The following is a 15,121-nucleotide window of genomic DNA, read 5'->3' on the forward strand; positions in this document are numbered from 1 at the left end:
ATGTATGTGAAAAGAGGACAACTTTTTCTTGTACATTTTAGTTTTGAAAGGTCAACAAATCCCAGAATTCTTTTCTGTCTGTATAAATTAACAAAAGTAGGAGATTTTCCGTAGGTTGGTTGTGTGGTTTCAGCAACAGAGGGCAGCAAAGGCCACAACTCACATCTGGGAAGAACAGTCTTGAAAATCCAAGATTTCAGCATAATTATTTGTCCAAGTAACCTTGTGTGGCCAAAACGCCAAAATGAAATAAAAAGTCATTTTGTCTGTGGATTTCTTTCAGTCACAGTTAATGGGTCACATTTCAAAACACATTCACCGCTTACTGAAGAGACAAATGACACAGTGGTAACTCAATACAGAACAGCTTTAAATAAAAAACAAAAAGCTTTCTAATTAAGTTAAATTAATCAATAAGAGCTGAATGAAAAATAAGTTAAGAGTATGAATAATGTTTTCAGGGAGGGCTCCTCTGCTGACTCACCCTCCAGTTCTTTTCTTTTTGTTTTTATAATCCCTTCTTTCCAAAAACAACTGGCAGACATTTTTTTAATAACTCTGAAGAACAAATCAACAAGGGCATGAACTCTGACACATAAAGAGAGGGTTTATTGCATATGTGGGTAATCATGGGTAAGTACTCATAAAAGGCAGTGAGTTTCTCTCTCTGACAGTGATACATCTGTTATTTTACATTCAGTCTGCTTAATGCCGTTGATCCATGATATTCATTCAGCATGAGTACAAGCAGCAGAACTGACACAACTATTTCAAACCCTATCAGAAGGAACATACTGTACAAGCATGGCTTAGATATCTATTTCTTGCATAACACTTTCCCCACCATGTTCAGGTCTTCAGATGTTTACAAAATGCGTTACAGTGCTCCCTCAAATACATGTTTGTCAGGCTACAGGTTGCGACAACAACGATATATTTCTCTTAATGACACGCGGAGCTTTGATCAGCCCTGGTAAGTAAGCAGCGGTTAAGGCTGGCTCCCTTGGTTTGTTATTTCAAGGTTTTCATCGGCATGGTTGGCATTCAGCAAATTTCCTGTGGAAAGTTCTGCACTCCTTGCTGGAATGTAGCCATGCATGTCCAATAACATGAGTGTGTACCCAACTGGGTACAGTGTGAAGCAGCACTGCGTGCACTACCAAAGCCTTATGATGTGTTTATGCTGCATCTGATACACTTTAGTATGTGGTGTTTATGGTGCATGTTCTACCATTCTACGTGTTGTTACTGTGGTATTTATATGAATGTAACAGCAGCGTATGTCCGGATATCTGTGTTTTTGTTGATCATCTGTCCTCTTGGAGCAGCTGAAGCCTGTCCTCTGCATAGTAAGGACTGGTGTTTCCAGTATCAATAGCCTGGCAGTCGTCTGTGAAAAACACCAAGTCCTGCCAAGAAACAAGAAACAAGAAACATGTGGTGTAGCTGCTCTACTTGAAAACATAAAAGCTCAAAAAGAAACCCACACACACTGCGGAGTGCTTACCCGATAACAGATTCTGGTGATGATGCTGTAAAGGTTCTGGATTTTGCGCTTCAGCAGAACCATTCTGGGTTTCTCTCTGCAGTACTGGTTGGGATGGTTCAACACCACGTAAAGAAAGTCACGGAGCTTGGTAGTGATGCAGGAGTTCTGGAGTCATGAAACAAGTATTTACATTCAATCTCCAAGAGAAATACTTTTTTTTTTTCTTTTGCACAGCGCAGCTGTCAAACTGCAAACATTTGCACATCAGGTCAAATCAAAGCTTAAGATTTTGTGCCTCGGGCATTCTCAATGCACATATCCAAACTGTACAAATTTGCCACAGGAAATATTTGTCGTCTGCCAGTTTAACAGCTAAATTAGTCAGTTGATTTTGTATTAAATTGATACATTTAGCGCTTCATTTACTGGGAAATTATACAGTAAGAGAAAATTGAACATTTAAAAAATTAACAACTTACATGCACGTCCAGGAAGATGGCAGGCAGAATCTCAGCACATGTTTTCTGCAACCCAGCAAACATGAGAGTTGAGTTAAATAACTGGTGGCATCAAGATGCCAAAAGCGCCACAAACGTAGACTCTCTTACCGTGCGATGAGAAGTGTGTATTTTATCCAGCAGCATCATGATTTCTTTGCTCAGGTCGAGAGCTCTGGAGTAGCAGGTCGGAGGTGTGCACTCCGACAGCCACACGAGGCTGGAGAGGCACAGGAGAGCTGCGAGTCCCAGCTTCATGTCGGATAACGCTCTGCAGGACTGGACTGGTAGAGGCTGTCAAGTAGTACAGAGGAGGGCCGGCTGCTGTTTTAAGGATGGAGTGGAAGAAAAAAAAACACGTAGGATGACGTGGAGGAGCAGCACAGCTCACACAAAAAAAACCCAAAAAGACATTTGGGATCTTCTGCGTTGTGGAGAGCAAATCAGCCATGTCTAAATAGCAGCGGTGACTGATTTCTCCCTGCTGACAATGGGCGGACGGATTTTGCGGTGTTTTCTGTCCTACTGCCCGTCATTACATAAAAGCAAGATATTAAGGAGAGCTATTAATCAAAGACTAAAGTCAGCCACTTTGTACGTTAAATCATCTGACCTGCAGTCACGAAGTTCATTAGTAGAAATCACAGGTGTGAGCGTGTTTGGAAACTTTGTATCCGTTTGTCCAATGTAGGGCTTTTAACACAGATGTTTGAAAGTAGCAGCTTTCTCATTAACACACAGCTACAAGGTTTCACTTTGGCATGTTCCTTTCTCCTATTATTGATTAGTGAAGTTTTGCCTTTTGGGAAGATGTTTAGGACAACATAACAATTTATTACTCAACCAGTCATTTCTGACCAGCTTATTAGCAATCTGAATTATTGAGAAGACAGGGAGAAATGACTGGAAACAACTTAAGCCAGCTGATTTTATTAAAAAATAAAACAAAGTCAGATCATATAAACACTTTGAAGTACCAGATGTTTTGGAGCATGATCATATATAAAATACCATCCTCATTAAAAAAAATAATACAAAAGGCAAGACAAATTTCAAGGTAGGTTTGTTGGGGCCACTGAACCTTTCTTCAGATTGAGGAAATTCCTCTTCCTTTTTCTATTTGGGACCTCTACACTGTTACATGATTCAGGTGGATCCCGGAAAACAAACAGCTTTTCCCCGGTTGCTGGGCTCCCCGGCGCACAGCAAGCAGAGGCTGAAGGCGTGTGTTCCTCTGCTTCCTTTACCGTGTCCACAACTTCTTCTCTTCCACTGTCGCTCTGCTGCTCTTTAACAGGCAGCCCAGATTTATAAAGTGGCTGCTGTGCTTTGCTACAGCTGTTCTTCTTTCCCTTCTCCTTAGTCAGCAGCGGTGCAGTATCCCCTTGAAGCACAAGACCGGACCTGGGGAGCAGTTTTTCCATCAGACTTTGCCTCTTTTCCTGGAGTCTGTGAGATTTGGAGGACAAAGGAGCTTTTGTTAGCAGGACTAGAGTGTTAACGCGCTTACCTCATGCGTGTGGTCACCGCAGCCAAACCATGCAATCCGACAGGCACATTTCACTTCAATTTAAGGATCTGACAGTAATATCTGGTGACCACTAAACTACAAATTAGCCTTGGCTGTGGTGTAACATGAAGTCTTTATATGGTGGTTGGTAGAAGAACAAAGAAATGTGTTTAACTCACCCCTCTTTATCCAAAGCACAACTTGGAATATTCAGCATATTTTTATGCACCACATCTTCTCTCAGTTTCACAGGAAGAACTCTGTTCAGCTCCTCAGCACACCTAAACAAAAAGTCACCAACAGAATACAAAACTGTCAGCTGCTTTACAAAGTCTGCAGACAACTGGTTTAATAAAACAATTCCTAACTATTCACACACTGCAACAATTCATCAGTTTTGTAATCTCACATTTAGAGAAAAATGATTAAATATTTTATCTCCTTCGTAGTAGGGTACAACATGTTAAGCTGGGAAGTTTAATTAATAAATCCGGATAAGTCTAACTGAAAAAACCTTTAGGAGAATTACTATATTTTTAAGATTGCCTTCAAAACACAGAGTCGGTCTTAGGTAGGCAGTCTTTATTTTGACAGTAAACAGTGCAAGTCTTCTGGTTTCTCTGTACTTGTGACACTTCATAGACAATATCTGTCAAAATGCAAATGAGTCATCAACAGGGTTTTGTAATGGGGGGACTATATGTGGTACATTAGCTATGCAGCGAGCAGATGGCATGGACAGAACCTCTGAACACCTACCTATGGATTTAATACAGCATGCTATGACAAGTCCTCAAATAATTCTCCTACACTGTAGGTATATTATGATGAATAAGGTGATTTTCAAGTTGCCAAAACTGCTGTTTCAACATGAAAGTCTAAAATCAACATGAACAGTGAAAAGCCAAGAAAACTCAAGACAGCCATTGAACCAAGCTGCCTCAGTATTTTGAGTTTTGTCAACATTTGCTTTTTTGCAGTGTATTAAAGCAAACTGTGGTATTGGATAGAGGGAAATTTAAAGCCTGACCACTTTGGAGCAACCTGATTGCTTTATATTAGTGTCCAAATTAGCAAAGGACACTGACAAATCAAGGGAGACATTTGTCCTCAGAACAGCAGACATAACTACCAACTCTTCAAAACAGGAGTTCACAGACTATATGTGTGTATAAATAATATTTAAATATGAGTCAAAAAAATCAGATTTCAGATCATTTTTGGTACTCTGAATGATGTTAGTGCGAGCATATATTTCTAATATGGCTCTCAAGAACACAGTTTTGGCTTGGAGCACACAAGTCCCGCCTATCTGCCGTGTTTATGAGGGGCAGCCAATGGAAAGAGCGCTGGCTTCTTGGATGATGGTCTTAAAGGGAGAAGAGCTGAAAGGGCTTCTTTCAGACAGAGGGGCAGCACTAAAGGCCCAGCAAGAATTATTTTGAACTGTAAATCACGCAAAGCTACTGTAGCACAGTCCAGCGAATAAAATAGGGAGCTAAAAATGAATATAATAGTCACTGTTAAAATTAAACAATACTATATACATGAATTCTCTTTTCAATAAAACTAAAACAGCTGTTAAGAATTGGTGAACTCCATTCTCCAAACAAAAAGCAGAAACAAAAGAACTAATGAAAAGAAAAACACATGTCTTGCATATTGTTCCAAACTTTTCACTCCCTTGTCCTTTGGCCAGAAGCTCAGATCCAAAGCATGAGGCATCATTCATCAGTAAAACAATCCAGACTCAGCGGGGTGCACACAAAACTGTTCCAGTGCACCAGGACAAGAGGGGAAATTAAATGATGAGTAAAATCATTTATCTCTTTATCTTGGCTCAGGGAAAACAGCTTTTGTTATTTACATTTAAGACAATACGCAGAGATGGTTGTGTTTCAACTGGCTGCTGGGGAAACACAGAGTTTTGTTTCTTCTCAAATAAGAGACTTCAAATATATTTTCTTAAAAAAACAGAACTTGAACTGTTGAGACTGGCTGTGTACTAGCAGAAAGAAAAAAAGAAAAACAAAACATTATCATTTCCTTAGCAAGACTAGACCAACTTGTTGTTGCATGCAGGTTATGTATGCTGGAGACCCAACTTAAAAATGATGAGAAGTAATTTCATCTAACTTCATTTAACTTCATTAAATCACTCAGCTAAACAAGGAACAAACAATCTTTAGAGTTTCAGTAAAAGAGCATGACACACATTAAATACTGCACAGCTATAATAGATTAAGCCAAGAGTCAAACTAATAGCATTATGCTCCAATATGTCCAATTTAAATTTCCTCAAAGAACTTCACCGTCTAATGTTATTGCCCTGATAAAAAATTTATAAGTTTTATTGCTCAATCAAGATTAGTGGCTGCACTTGATATTCTGTTGCTTTCTTGTGAGTCACCTACTCCATTGGCCCTTGTGCTGGACTGAACCAGTGTCCCAGCCTCATGTGTGAATCAGACTGAATCTGTAATTTACTCACCTGCTTAAGAGAGCCCCCAGGCTCTTAGGATGTACTCATTATAGGTATCCTACAAAGCCTGAGCACGTTTGACCTCCAAAGTCCAGCTGTGTGCAGTGATTGCTGTGTACAGTGCCTGATAATGGTTAAGAGTAGCATGCCCTGATGCAGTATACCCATAGTGTGATCACTAACCATGCCCAGGCACAGAACTGCAACAAGTCAGTGAAGTATGACTTCATGAAAAATCGTATGAAGTAATGAATAAATCTATAAGGTTGCTGGAAAGACACCATTTCCAAAATCAATGAAAACACAAAAGTTCTTTCATTGTGTTTTCTGCTCCGTTTGTTCTTAGCATATGTATTAATTTCACTCATTAAAGATTGCAATTTTGTTGTCAACCATTTCTACCGGCTCATTTACATTACTTCCCTTTTCCCTAGCAAACTGTAGTGGTTATGTTATTCTGTTCAGATATTCCTTCAGGAAAAAAAAGTTGATTATCTCTTTGACAGAACTCTATTTACTGTTACAATATAATAAGATTCACTCTCATAAGTCAAACGCACTGAACACTGTTGACAGATGACGTATGAACCTCCAGATTCTTATAAAAGGATAGAAACTCAGAACCTGGTTCTTACCCTGGGTGTTCCTGTTCTGCAGACCCTGAGGGAGGGTGCTGCTTGGGGCACAGGGCATCACTGATTGAAAGGAGTTCACTTTCAGGCAGGGTTGGGAGAAGGAGACGTAGGGCCTCCAGGAGAACCTCGGTAGACACATGACACCGCTTGACCAGCTGAGATGCAAAGTCCAGATCCTGTAACGAAGAGCAGTGCAGAGTATTCGTTAGCCCACATTTTGTCTGAACTAACTGGTACAAAGTTTTGATTGCTTTTATTACACATATTATCCAAACACTTATCATGGGAAAAAAAACCTGAGACCTGGTCACAGTTTGCATACAGTCTCTTGAGCTCCATTTGTTCTTTTAAATCTTCCATGCTTTGACTCTTGGCAGTCATTAAGTGAAACCTGAAAACATCAGAATGGCTTATATCAATACCCCCAAAGTCCTCATTGCTCTCTAAATAATGCTGAATAATAGCTTACCTCTCAGCCATCAGTGAAGTAACCTGCTCACGCTTATAAAGTGCATCCTGAAGGATGGCCCCCATCCTGCAATCTGTCTGCAACTGAAACACGGTTTCTTGCTCACAGTTCTCATCTCCCACACCAGAGTCGTCCTGATGTGTTTTACTTGACTTTATAGTGGGCTGAGACATTTGCAGGCTGTCCAACGTTGTTCTTTCCTCCTGAAGCTGTTGCTCTGCTTCCTCTAGGCCCTGTGGCAAAAGTCAAAGTGACCTTCAAATAACCAAGTCTCAGAAGAAACCCAATAATTAAAGATAAAAATGAAAAATTTCACAGAATGAAAATTTATAGGCTTCAGGAGAGAAGCAGCTACCGCACACAAGTCAGATACTACCTACCAAGCAGTGGCTTTGTATACTCTGAGCCATGTCTTGTCTCTCCAAATGCTTCCTTTCTTTGAGCTGTTGAACAAGCAGGCTATGGAGAGTCAGCATTGCTCTGCAGGTCTCCAAAACTTTGGCTCGCCTCTCAGCCTTCTGGTAATGGACGATAGCCATTTGCACAGCCAGGCTGTCTGCCTGAGAGTGCAGATCATCTTCTCTCTCATGCTTCATCTCCTCCAACACCTGCCATATTGAGAATGGATGATTTTCAGTCATCTGGTATAAACTCAAAACCTACTGATGCACAATTGTGATGTTAAACTCAAACTGTCTTCAAGACTTCTGGTTTTCTTTGCTCTGTGAATTTCCTGGATCACTTTAACATGCTGTAAAAATACAGGATGATAATAAATAAACTTAAAAATAAATTATCAAGGTTTTAGGAAACAGCTATACCTTGCTCATTATACTGCTCTCCATCTCCTTCTCCCTCTCATATAGTTGAATCCTATCCTTAAGCTTTTTCTGGAAAAGTTGCAGGTCGGATGTGTCTGCTTTCTGTCTGGCCTCACTGGTTTTCCCCTTGGATTGTGGATTCATCTGCAAAAAGCCACAGTATCTGGAAGGTGGTTGGGAAAGAACTCCAAGCTAAATGTCATGACGTGATCAGAAATGAAGCCACTCTGTGGATCCCCTTTATAATTTCTCAATAACAATGTACACTCATCCAGCAGCCACACAATTGAGGATTACAGCAGTGTGGTTTTCCACTGGTCAGTTTCTTACTTTGAGTTACCTTAAGAATATTATAAAGAGATTCAAAAACAAGAAGATATTAATGCATACTGAATAAACATGGGAAAAATATTTCCCATGGGAAAAATGCCACGAACTGACTCAAAAGAACTTATCAATACCAAAATGCATAAAGGCCTGGTGATGAAAATGAGATGAGTACTTGCTTTACCACCACATTACATGCCTCCATAAAACGATGCATGCTTTGATCAGCGTTTCCCAGGGAAATTTAATTCAGAGCATTGCCAGCAGTTGAAAAACTGCAGTGCAAAGAAGCTAAATTGTTTAGCCATACTGCTTTAGCTAATGCCTTTTAAAAGAAGAGGGGGAGAAATCTATGACGGCATTGTTGATTTAATTTTAAGTTTAGTGAATAAGGCAGGAAAAAGCCCCCCACCCAATCCATCCACTTTCCAATTCAGGGTAGCACGAACTTTTTTTCAAACTATGAAATGAATGACAATCAGTACAATATGCAATTCTATACAGCAACATTTTAAGAGCATTTAAAATGAGTAACATGTGATTATATATGCACCATCTGTTTCTCGCTCTCCTTCCTCCAAGCTGCCAGAGCACACAGAAGTTTAGTTCTGGCGACAGCGTGTGGCATCACCAGACAGCGATCTATCACAGAAAGACATTTCTGAAACTCCAGTTTCATCTTTAGCCTGTCATCTTCAGACAGAGTTAGCTGGGACAAACACAAACACCTATGATAGAAAGGAAAAGAGAAATGTGACAGGTGAACCAGCTTGACTCTTCTAAACTTACTGGGTAGCATTATCCAATGTATATATTATTTATAAAAGATAAAAAGTTCCTTGGAAGTAAACAGTGTGTGGCATCTGCTACCATTGCAGCTGCTTTAAGAATTCCCACCTGCTATCATCCTAAACCTGTGGAACCAGTTTGTTGTTTCTTTCTTTGATTTTCCATCTTCTACTGGGACCGCATACACAATCTTTAGTTTCTGAAATCAGTAAAATTGCCTCACTGACCTGAAGAAATCTTTGCAGCGTGTCCTAAGTGCCTTCTGCTCCTGTAGCTCTTTCTCCATGTCTTCCTTCAGAGCCTCCCTGGTGGAGCTGAGGATACGCAAGGCTGCCTTGCCTTCCTGGTGCAGTCTTTCCTGACCCACCAGGAGAGCACTCGCTCCCTGTCCTGATCCTTGCCCTGGTTCCATCTGCAGTGGAAAGTCTTGCTCTCCTGGAGGCAAGAGGGCTAATACAGCCTGAGCTGCAGAAGGCTGGATGGCTTTGATGTCTGCTATGGCACCCTGGATCACACGCATGGTGACCTAAAGAACAGGTATGAGACCAACCTCACTTCATATTTATGCAACTTCATGTCTCACAGGAGAAAATTGACACACAAAGTGATGTGAAGTCTGAGTGTGGCACCTTGCGGATGTCTGCAGCAGCTTCCTCATCCAGGTTGTTGATAAGCTCTGCTAGCTCCAAGCTGTGAGCTGTCAGTAAATTCTGCCAACAGTGCAGATGCTGTCCTACCTCTATCCCTCCCTCCAGACCCTTGCACATGTTCGACAGGTCCTTCTGTCTCTGTTTGTGGACCGTCACCTGGACAAGGCAAAAAAAAGGATTTCATTTTTCAAACGGAAATACCTTGCAAAACATATTTTTGACATCAGTTACAATGAATAAATGCAGAGACCTGTGTATATCCACTTTTGCTCACCATGTCAGATATGAGCTCCCTCCTCTTCTTAATCAGTCCACAATGCATGGCTCTCCTCTCCTGCTTCAGTGCCTCATCCAGTCTCTGTCTCAGCATCACCAGCTCTTTCTGAGCCTTCTCCTGTAGGTGGTCGACCTGTACTGCAGGCAGTTTGCTCCCTCTGGTGGAGAAGGGAGCAGAGTACCACAGTGAAACAACTCTAGCATAGTGTACTTGTATTTGTAGATATCAACAAGATTTTTAAAAACACTAGAGCATTTATGTCCCTGAACTTTTAGATACTGCATATTTTGTTTTGTATATATCACATGATTACCAGACATGTTTCAGTTATTTTTTTATTAAGACGCAGGAACATTTGTGTTTTTTTTTAAATTGGCACCAACCCCCTGATGTAAGTGAACCAGCTGTCCAAGTTGCTGGAGGTGCTGGAGAAAGTGTCAGAAATCAGGCTGTTAAGGCTGTGGAGGCTGTGCACCAGAAACTTCCTCTGTGCGCTGCGTTCAGCTAGCACATAGCGCAGATTGGCAAGGACTACATCCAGCACCTCCTCTAGCTGATCCTGGATAAAAACAAACAAAAACAAAACAACAACTTTATGAAGTCATCACTATTTACGTCCTTTGTGTTTCATGTTAATGTTTCACCACAAGTGTAGATGTATGCATATCACAACATTTTTCTTTAAACAGGCATGACAATTAAATGATAACCCAACTCAAAAGGCTCTGACTGTTCACCTGACAAGTAAAGTATTTGTGCTGAAGATTCTTGGCTGTGCTCTTCTCCAACTCTCCCATCCTGGTGGCCTCCTCCAGTTCCTCTGAGAAAATCTTGTGCAGCTCCACCCGTCGCCACTCAATGATCTGCCTCTGGAGCTTCGCTGAGGCCTCTTCATGACGAACCAATAAGATGCGTTGAAGCTGACTCTGGCTCAACTTGTGCAGCTTCTCCAGGAGGACACTACACTGAAGAAGTTCCTGAGATTTCAAGATTTCAAAATTAATCTTAAAGTTGTGAAAATGAAATCTTTCTTCTAACACATGTTTATATTTATTTTATTCATAGAAACCTTCATATTCCAAAACAGCTGTTGTACTTGCGGTGCCTCTGCCATAGTGGTTTAACGATTACATTTCAGTCAGCCCTTGATGGCTGGGGTCCCCCATCACAGCAGATAGCTCTACATGTTTAAGTTGGCAGTTTTACGGTAGATGCCCTACACCCTACTACACTACCAGCTGCCAGTGTGACTGAACTGTTAAAAACAAAACTAGTATACACACCTTGATTCAGAACAGATTTCTTCCTTTGTCCAATATCATAAACACTGACCTAGTAGTTTTTGTGTAATCCCATAATGCTAACATCCTTGGCAGAGTTAACAATGCAAAAACAGATTGTTACTACCTGTTGATCTGCATGTTGACACAGAAGCTCAGCCTGGGCCTTCTCAGCAGCCTCTCTGCAGTGCTCTGTTTCCATTTCTTCCCGAGTCTCCAGGTTACACTGACCAGCCAAGGCAACCATGCGAGCCCCTCGCTCCTCCTTGAGCCGTCCCTCCATGCCTAGCAGCTGCCCGTGAAGCACACTAAGCAGCCTCTCCTGGGCTTGAGCACTGGCCTGGCCCTGAAATTGAAGTCTGGCAAGCAAGGAGGACATCACGCCCTTGTAAATCTGAATCCGGATGGCTTCCAGGTTATTGGTGGCATGTAGCAGTGAAGACATTTCAAGACTAAAGAGATAAAACACACAATAAACAGAATAAGGTGCAGGTATTGATTTTGACATAATGTAGAAAAAGGAACAACTTTACAGTAACACAATTAACGATTCATTTTTGTACTAATTGTTTTTTGGTATTGTTCCATTAATGGAAATTAAGTCATGCTGGGCTGATCTACTCACTTTTCCAAAGCCCTGTACATGTTCTGTGGATCCTCCAGAACCATGGTGTCCACAATCTTGTCTTCAAATGTTGCCTCATCCTTGACTGTCTCACTCAAGTTGGAGTCTGCAAACTCAGGGTCTGAATCACTTCTGTTTCTCTGAAGCAAAAGAAACACCATACGGCAGAATGAAGATGAAGAACAAAACAAAAGAACATATACAGACATTACTATGCAAATGAAATATATTGCAATAAGCATTAAGCACTGTTATAGCAACTGCATTTAAATTGTTCATGGTCAATATTACACTTTATCCTTAGGTTTAAGAGATGAACTTGTGATACCCTTTTTTGAAGAAGATTCAGTCTAGTTCTGAGTCCTATCACGTTTATGGCCAGAAACCCCAGCAGCAGCAGCACCATGGTGACAAAGAACCCAGCAACAAATCCAGCAAAATGAACACCGTGGTTAGGATAGATCTAAAAGAGAGACCTATATGTCACACTTACAATTAAGTCCCTTTTATGAACACGCTAAATATAACACTGAAGAAATGACAACAATAAACAACTTATGCTGTCATGTAGATTTTGTTACAAATTAAGGTGCTGCCCCAAACTTACCCTGTCTGTGGAATTCATCCTCAGCGTTAGATTAGCCCTTAATGGGCCAAACATGCTGACATCATTCTGTGGAACCAAGAAAGAAATAAACAACCAGGCTAACAGGACTGGAAATGACCTTATTATCCTGCAAATTAGGATCTAGAAAGCTTTGGTTTGACAGTGTTGCCAATTAGGAAGATTGAAAAAAGTACCTGTGAGGCATTAGAGAAGGTGAGAAAAGCTGGAAGGTCAAGGACTTCGCTCTTTTGACTCCTTACGTGAGCAGTATAATTGAGAACAACTTGAGATCCAGCTAAGTGAGCAAAATAAACATATCAACTGCCGAAGCAGCATGCAGACATAGTCTGGCTAAAAATAATCTTCTTAAACATCCTCATTCCCAAACATACCCAACAACGACTCAATGGCAAATGTCTGGTAGCCTCTTTCCACAACCCTGCCTTCAGATTTTAGAGGTACTAATCCTGAAATCGAGTCCCGGATAGCCACCTGAGATAGGTTGGTGCCACCCACAGGGCCCACGTTGCGAACCAGCAGAAAGAACGTCAACTGAGGGGGATCAGTGTCAAGCTTCACCTTGGTCACATGATTGAAAAATAAATTTATATCAGGTTAATTGGTTCATTAAATGTGCATTTATTTTTAAATTCTTTCAATATTGTTGATGTACCTGTGCACACTTGTGAAATTTTACTCCAAATGCAGCTGGAGGCACTACACTCTGAACCTGCAGGATTATAAAAAAGAAAAAAAAACCCCAAAACAATATATATTTAGTTTCTTCCAACACAATTTTTTTGGAATAGTTTAGTAATAATCATGTAGAAACATACCTGAGGCAGCGAGTGGCCCAGGTTATATCGGGTGAGGGTGCCTCTGCTGTTCCTGAGGTGCAAGCCATTTGATACATAGGAAAATGAAGAGTAAAAAGAGTGTCCCCACGGACCAGCAGGAGCTGAAGATGCGAGAGGTCCCCTCCCGAAAAAGGCTTTAGCCTCACCAATTTCCACTGTACCTGTCAGGTAAATGTGTACACATGGTGCTTGAACAGCTTGAAAAAAGCAGCTACAAAAGCTGAAAGAGAGCCTGTATATCACACATTCCCCAAGCAAAACTATTACAGCGTTCATTATGGAAATTTACACTCAAATGAACAACACAAGTGGGCAAAAAAAGCACAACCAAACATTATTTTTCACATCATGGAGTAATGTACAGTTGAATCAGCATATTATTTCATTATTTTAAAAGTTATTTTCTGTGTTATTGGCTAAGAAAAAGCACAAACCATCCTTTCTAAGTAATGGGTCTGCTGATTGTCTGCCTGGGTCATGTTGTATTGAATCCATACTGGCAAGGATCTGATGGGATAAGAGCATTAAGAGGTAATTACATATTAAATATGTAATTATGTTATGGCCAGCAGTTATGGTCAGAGGTTGACATGCACTCATCATGATAGTGATTGTCATGGTAATTTTGAATTATTTATTTTCACCGCTCTTTTTAAAGGGTGGAATACTTGCATACATATTTAATGATTTGGTAGAATTCTCCTTTTCAGATCTTCACTGAGTTCCTTGGACTTTCCCATTGTTCTGAGCACTGATCAATCCATGAGTGGTATCAAACAAATCCTTTTTATGGTGTTAAAAAGAAACTAACAGTTGTAGTCAGTCATGATCACCAAGGAGAAGGATTAGAGAAAATCCAACATAAATTCAAACTTGTGCACACAGTTCTTGTTTTTTTAGAGCCATTGAAGATGGAGCGGTACCATCATTCCACCAGTTCATAGAAATCATTAAAAGCCCCCAAATTACCATGAAAGTCAAGCTCGTGATGAGTGGATGTAAACTTATGACTGCAACTGTAAAAACAACAACAACAAACAAACAAAAACAAGAGTTTGTTACGAAAGAACGGTTAATTTATTTAGATGATGTGAATCAATCTATTGGTTGCTAAATTTAATTTCTAGCTGACAGCTAAACAAATACCATTGGCTTTTTTTTTTTTTTTTTACCACTGAGCAACTCACCCTATGTTTCACAGGGAAAGAAGATGTTGTGTGCCATGATGTACTCAGGGCAGTGCCGTTATAACAAGACTGGTTTCCAGTTGTGTCCTCCAAAACACCGGTGCGCCTTGTTACATCGGGACCGCAACGTGAATATAAAAAGGCTGGAGCAAAACACGATACTTCGATATTTAAGAAATATATACATATTGCGACCCTCTCCACGGTAAAGTGTACCCGAAGCATTCGTGACTTGGTGTGCTACCACCGAGGGAAGCCGCTAGCTAACTGTCTGCATTGTGTCTGCACTTCACTGTGCTGTGGCGACGAAAACATTTCTCTAGCTTTTCTTGAGAAACACCTAATGTAACAGCGTCTCCGGTGCTCAAGACCGTCGTCCTTGAACTTTAACATATACGGAGAAACGGCTTACGCCGTTTCAACGATTTATAGACCTAAACTAAGTCAAGCTTCATAATAACCGCTACTGCGGAAAAACTTCGGAAAACATCTCCAAAACTTGGGAAGAACTGTTTAACTCCAAGAAAGTCAAGAGGAACAAAGTGCACTGGATAGTTTCCGGTCTGTGGTTTCAAAATAAAATATCAGCCTAAAATCAAATACTTTTATAGCGCTAGAA

General features: G+C 40.6%; 2 protein-coding genes across 2 annotated transcripts; both read right to left on the bottom strand.

The window, feature by feature from the left end:
• Positions 1-582: 582 nt before the first annotated feature.
• On the bottom strand, positions 583-2,316 carry LOC146709192 (cytokine-like protein 1). The gene is made up of 4 exons (XM_085456193.1): positions 2,098-2,316; positions 1,969-2,013; positions 1,508-1,654; positions 583-1,409 (listed from the first exon to the last, which is right to left on the bottom strand). The coding sequence occupies exons 1-4, from the start codon at positions 2,242-2,244 to the stop codon at positions 1,308-1,310; spliced, it is 441 nt and encodes a 146-aa protein (XP_085312319.1). The 5' UTR covers positions 2,245-2,316; the 3' UTR covers positions 583-1,307.
• A 584-nt stretch (positions 2,317-2,900) lies between these two features.
• LOC146709193 (limbin-like) lies at positions 2,901-15,040 on the bottom strand. Its single transcript, XM_085456194.1, has 23 exons — positions 14,503-15,040; positions 13,750-13,822; positions 13,295-13,476; positions 13,132-13,188; positions 12,851-13,037; positions 12,653-12,753; positions 12,459-12,524; positions 12,180-12,314; positions 11,852-11,991; positions 11,354-11,678; positions 10,684-10,923; positions 10,330-10,505; positions 9,944-10,103; positions 9,649-9,825; positions 9,247-9,545; positions 8,784-8,958; positions 7,904-8,047; positions 7,463-7,690; positions 7,083-7,315; positions 6,917-7,004; positions 6,614-6,789; positions 3,676-3,777; positions 2,901-3,435 (listed from the first exon to the last, which is right to left on the bottom strand). Exons 1-23 carry the CDS (start codon positions 14,725-14,727, stop codon positions 3,039-3,041), a joined length of 4,086 nt encoding a protein of 1,361 aa, XP_085312320.1. The 5' UTR covers positions 14,728-15,040; the 3' UTR covers positions 2,901-3,038.
• Between the last annotated feature and the right edge of the window lie 81 nt (positions 15,041-15,121).

The sequence above is a fragment of the Copadichromis virginalis genome, linkage group LG5 (assembly GCF_057382275.1).
Source record: "Copadichromis virginalis isolate Kocher_CV1m ecotype Utaka linkage group LG5, C_Virginalis_male_GT1.1, whole genome shotgun sequence".
Taxonomy (NCBI): Eukaryota; Metazoa; Chordata; class Actinopteri; order Cichliformes; family Cichlidae; genus Copadichromis; species Copadichromis virginalis.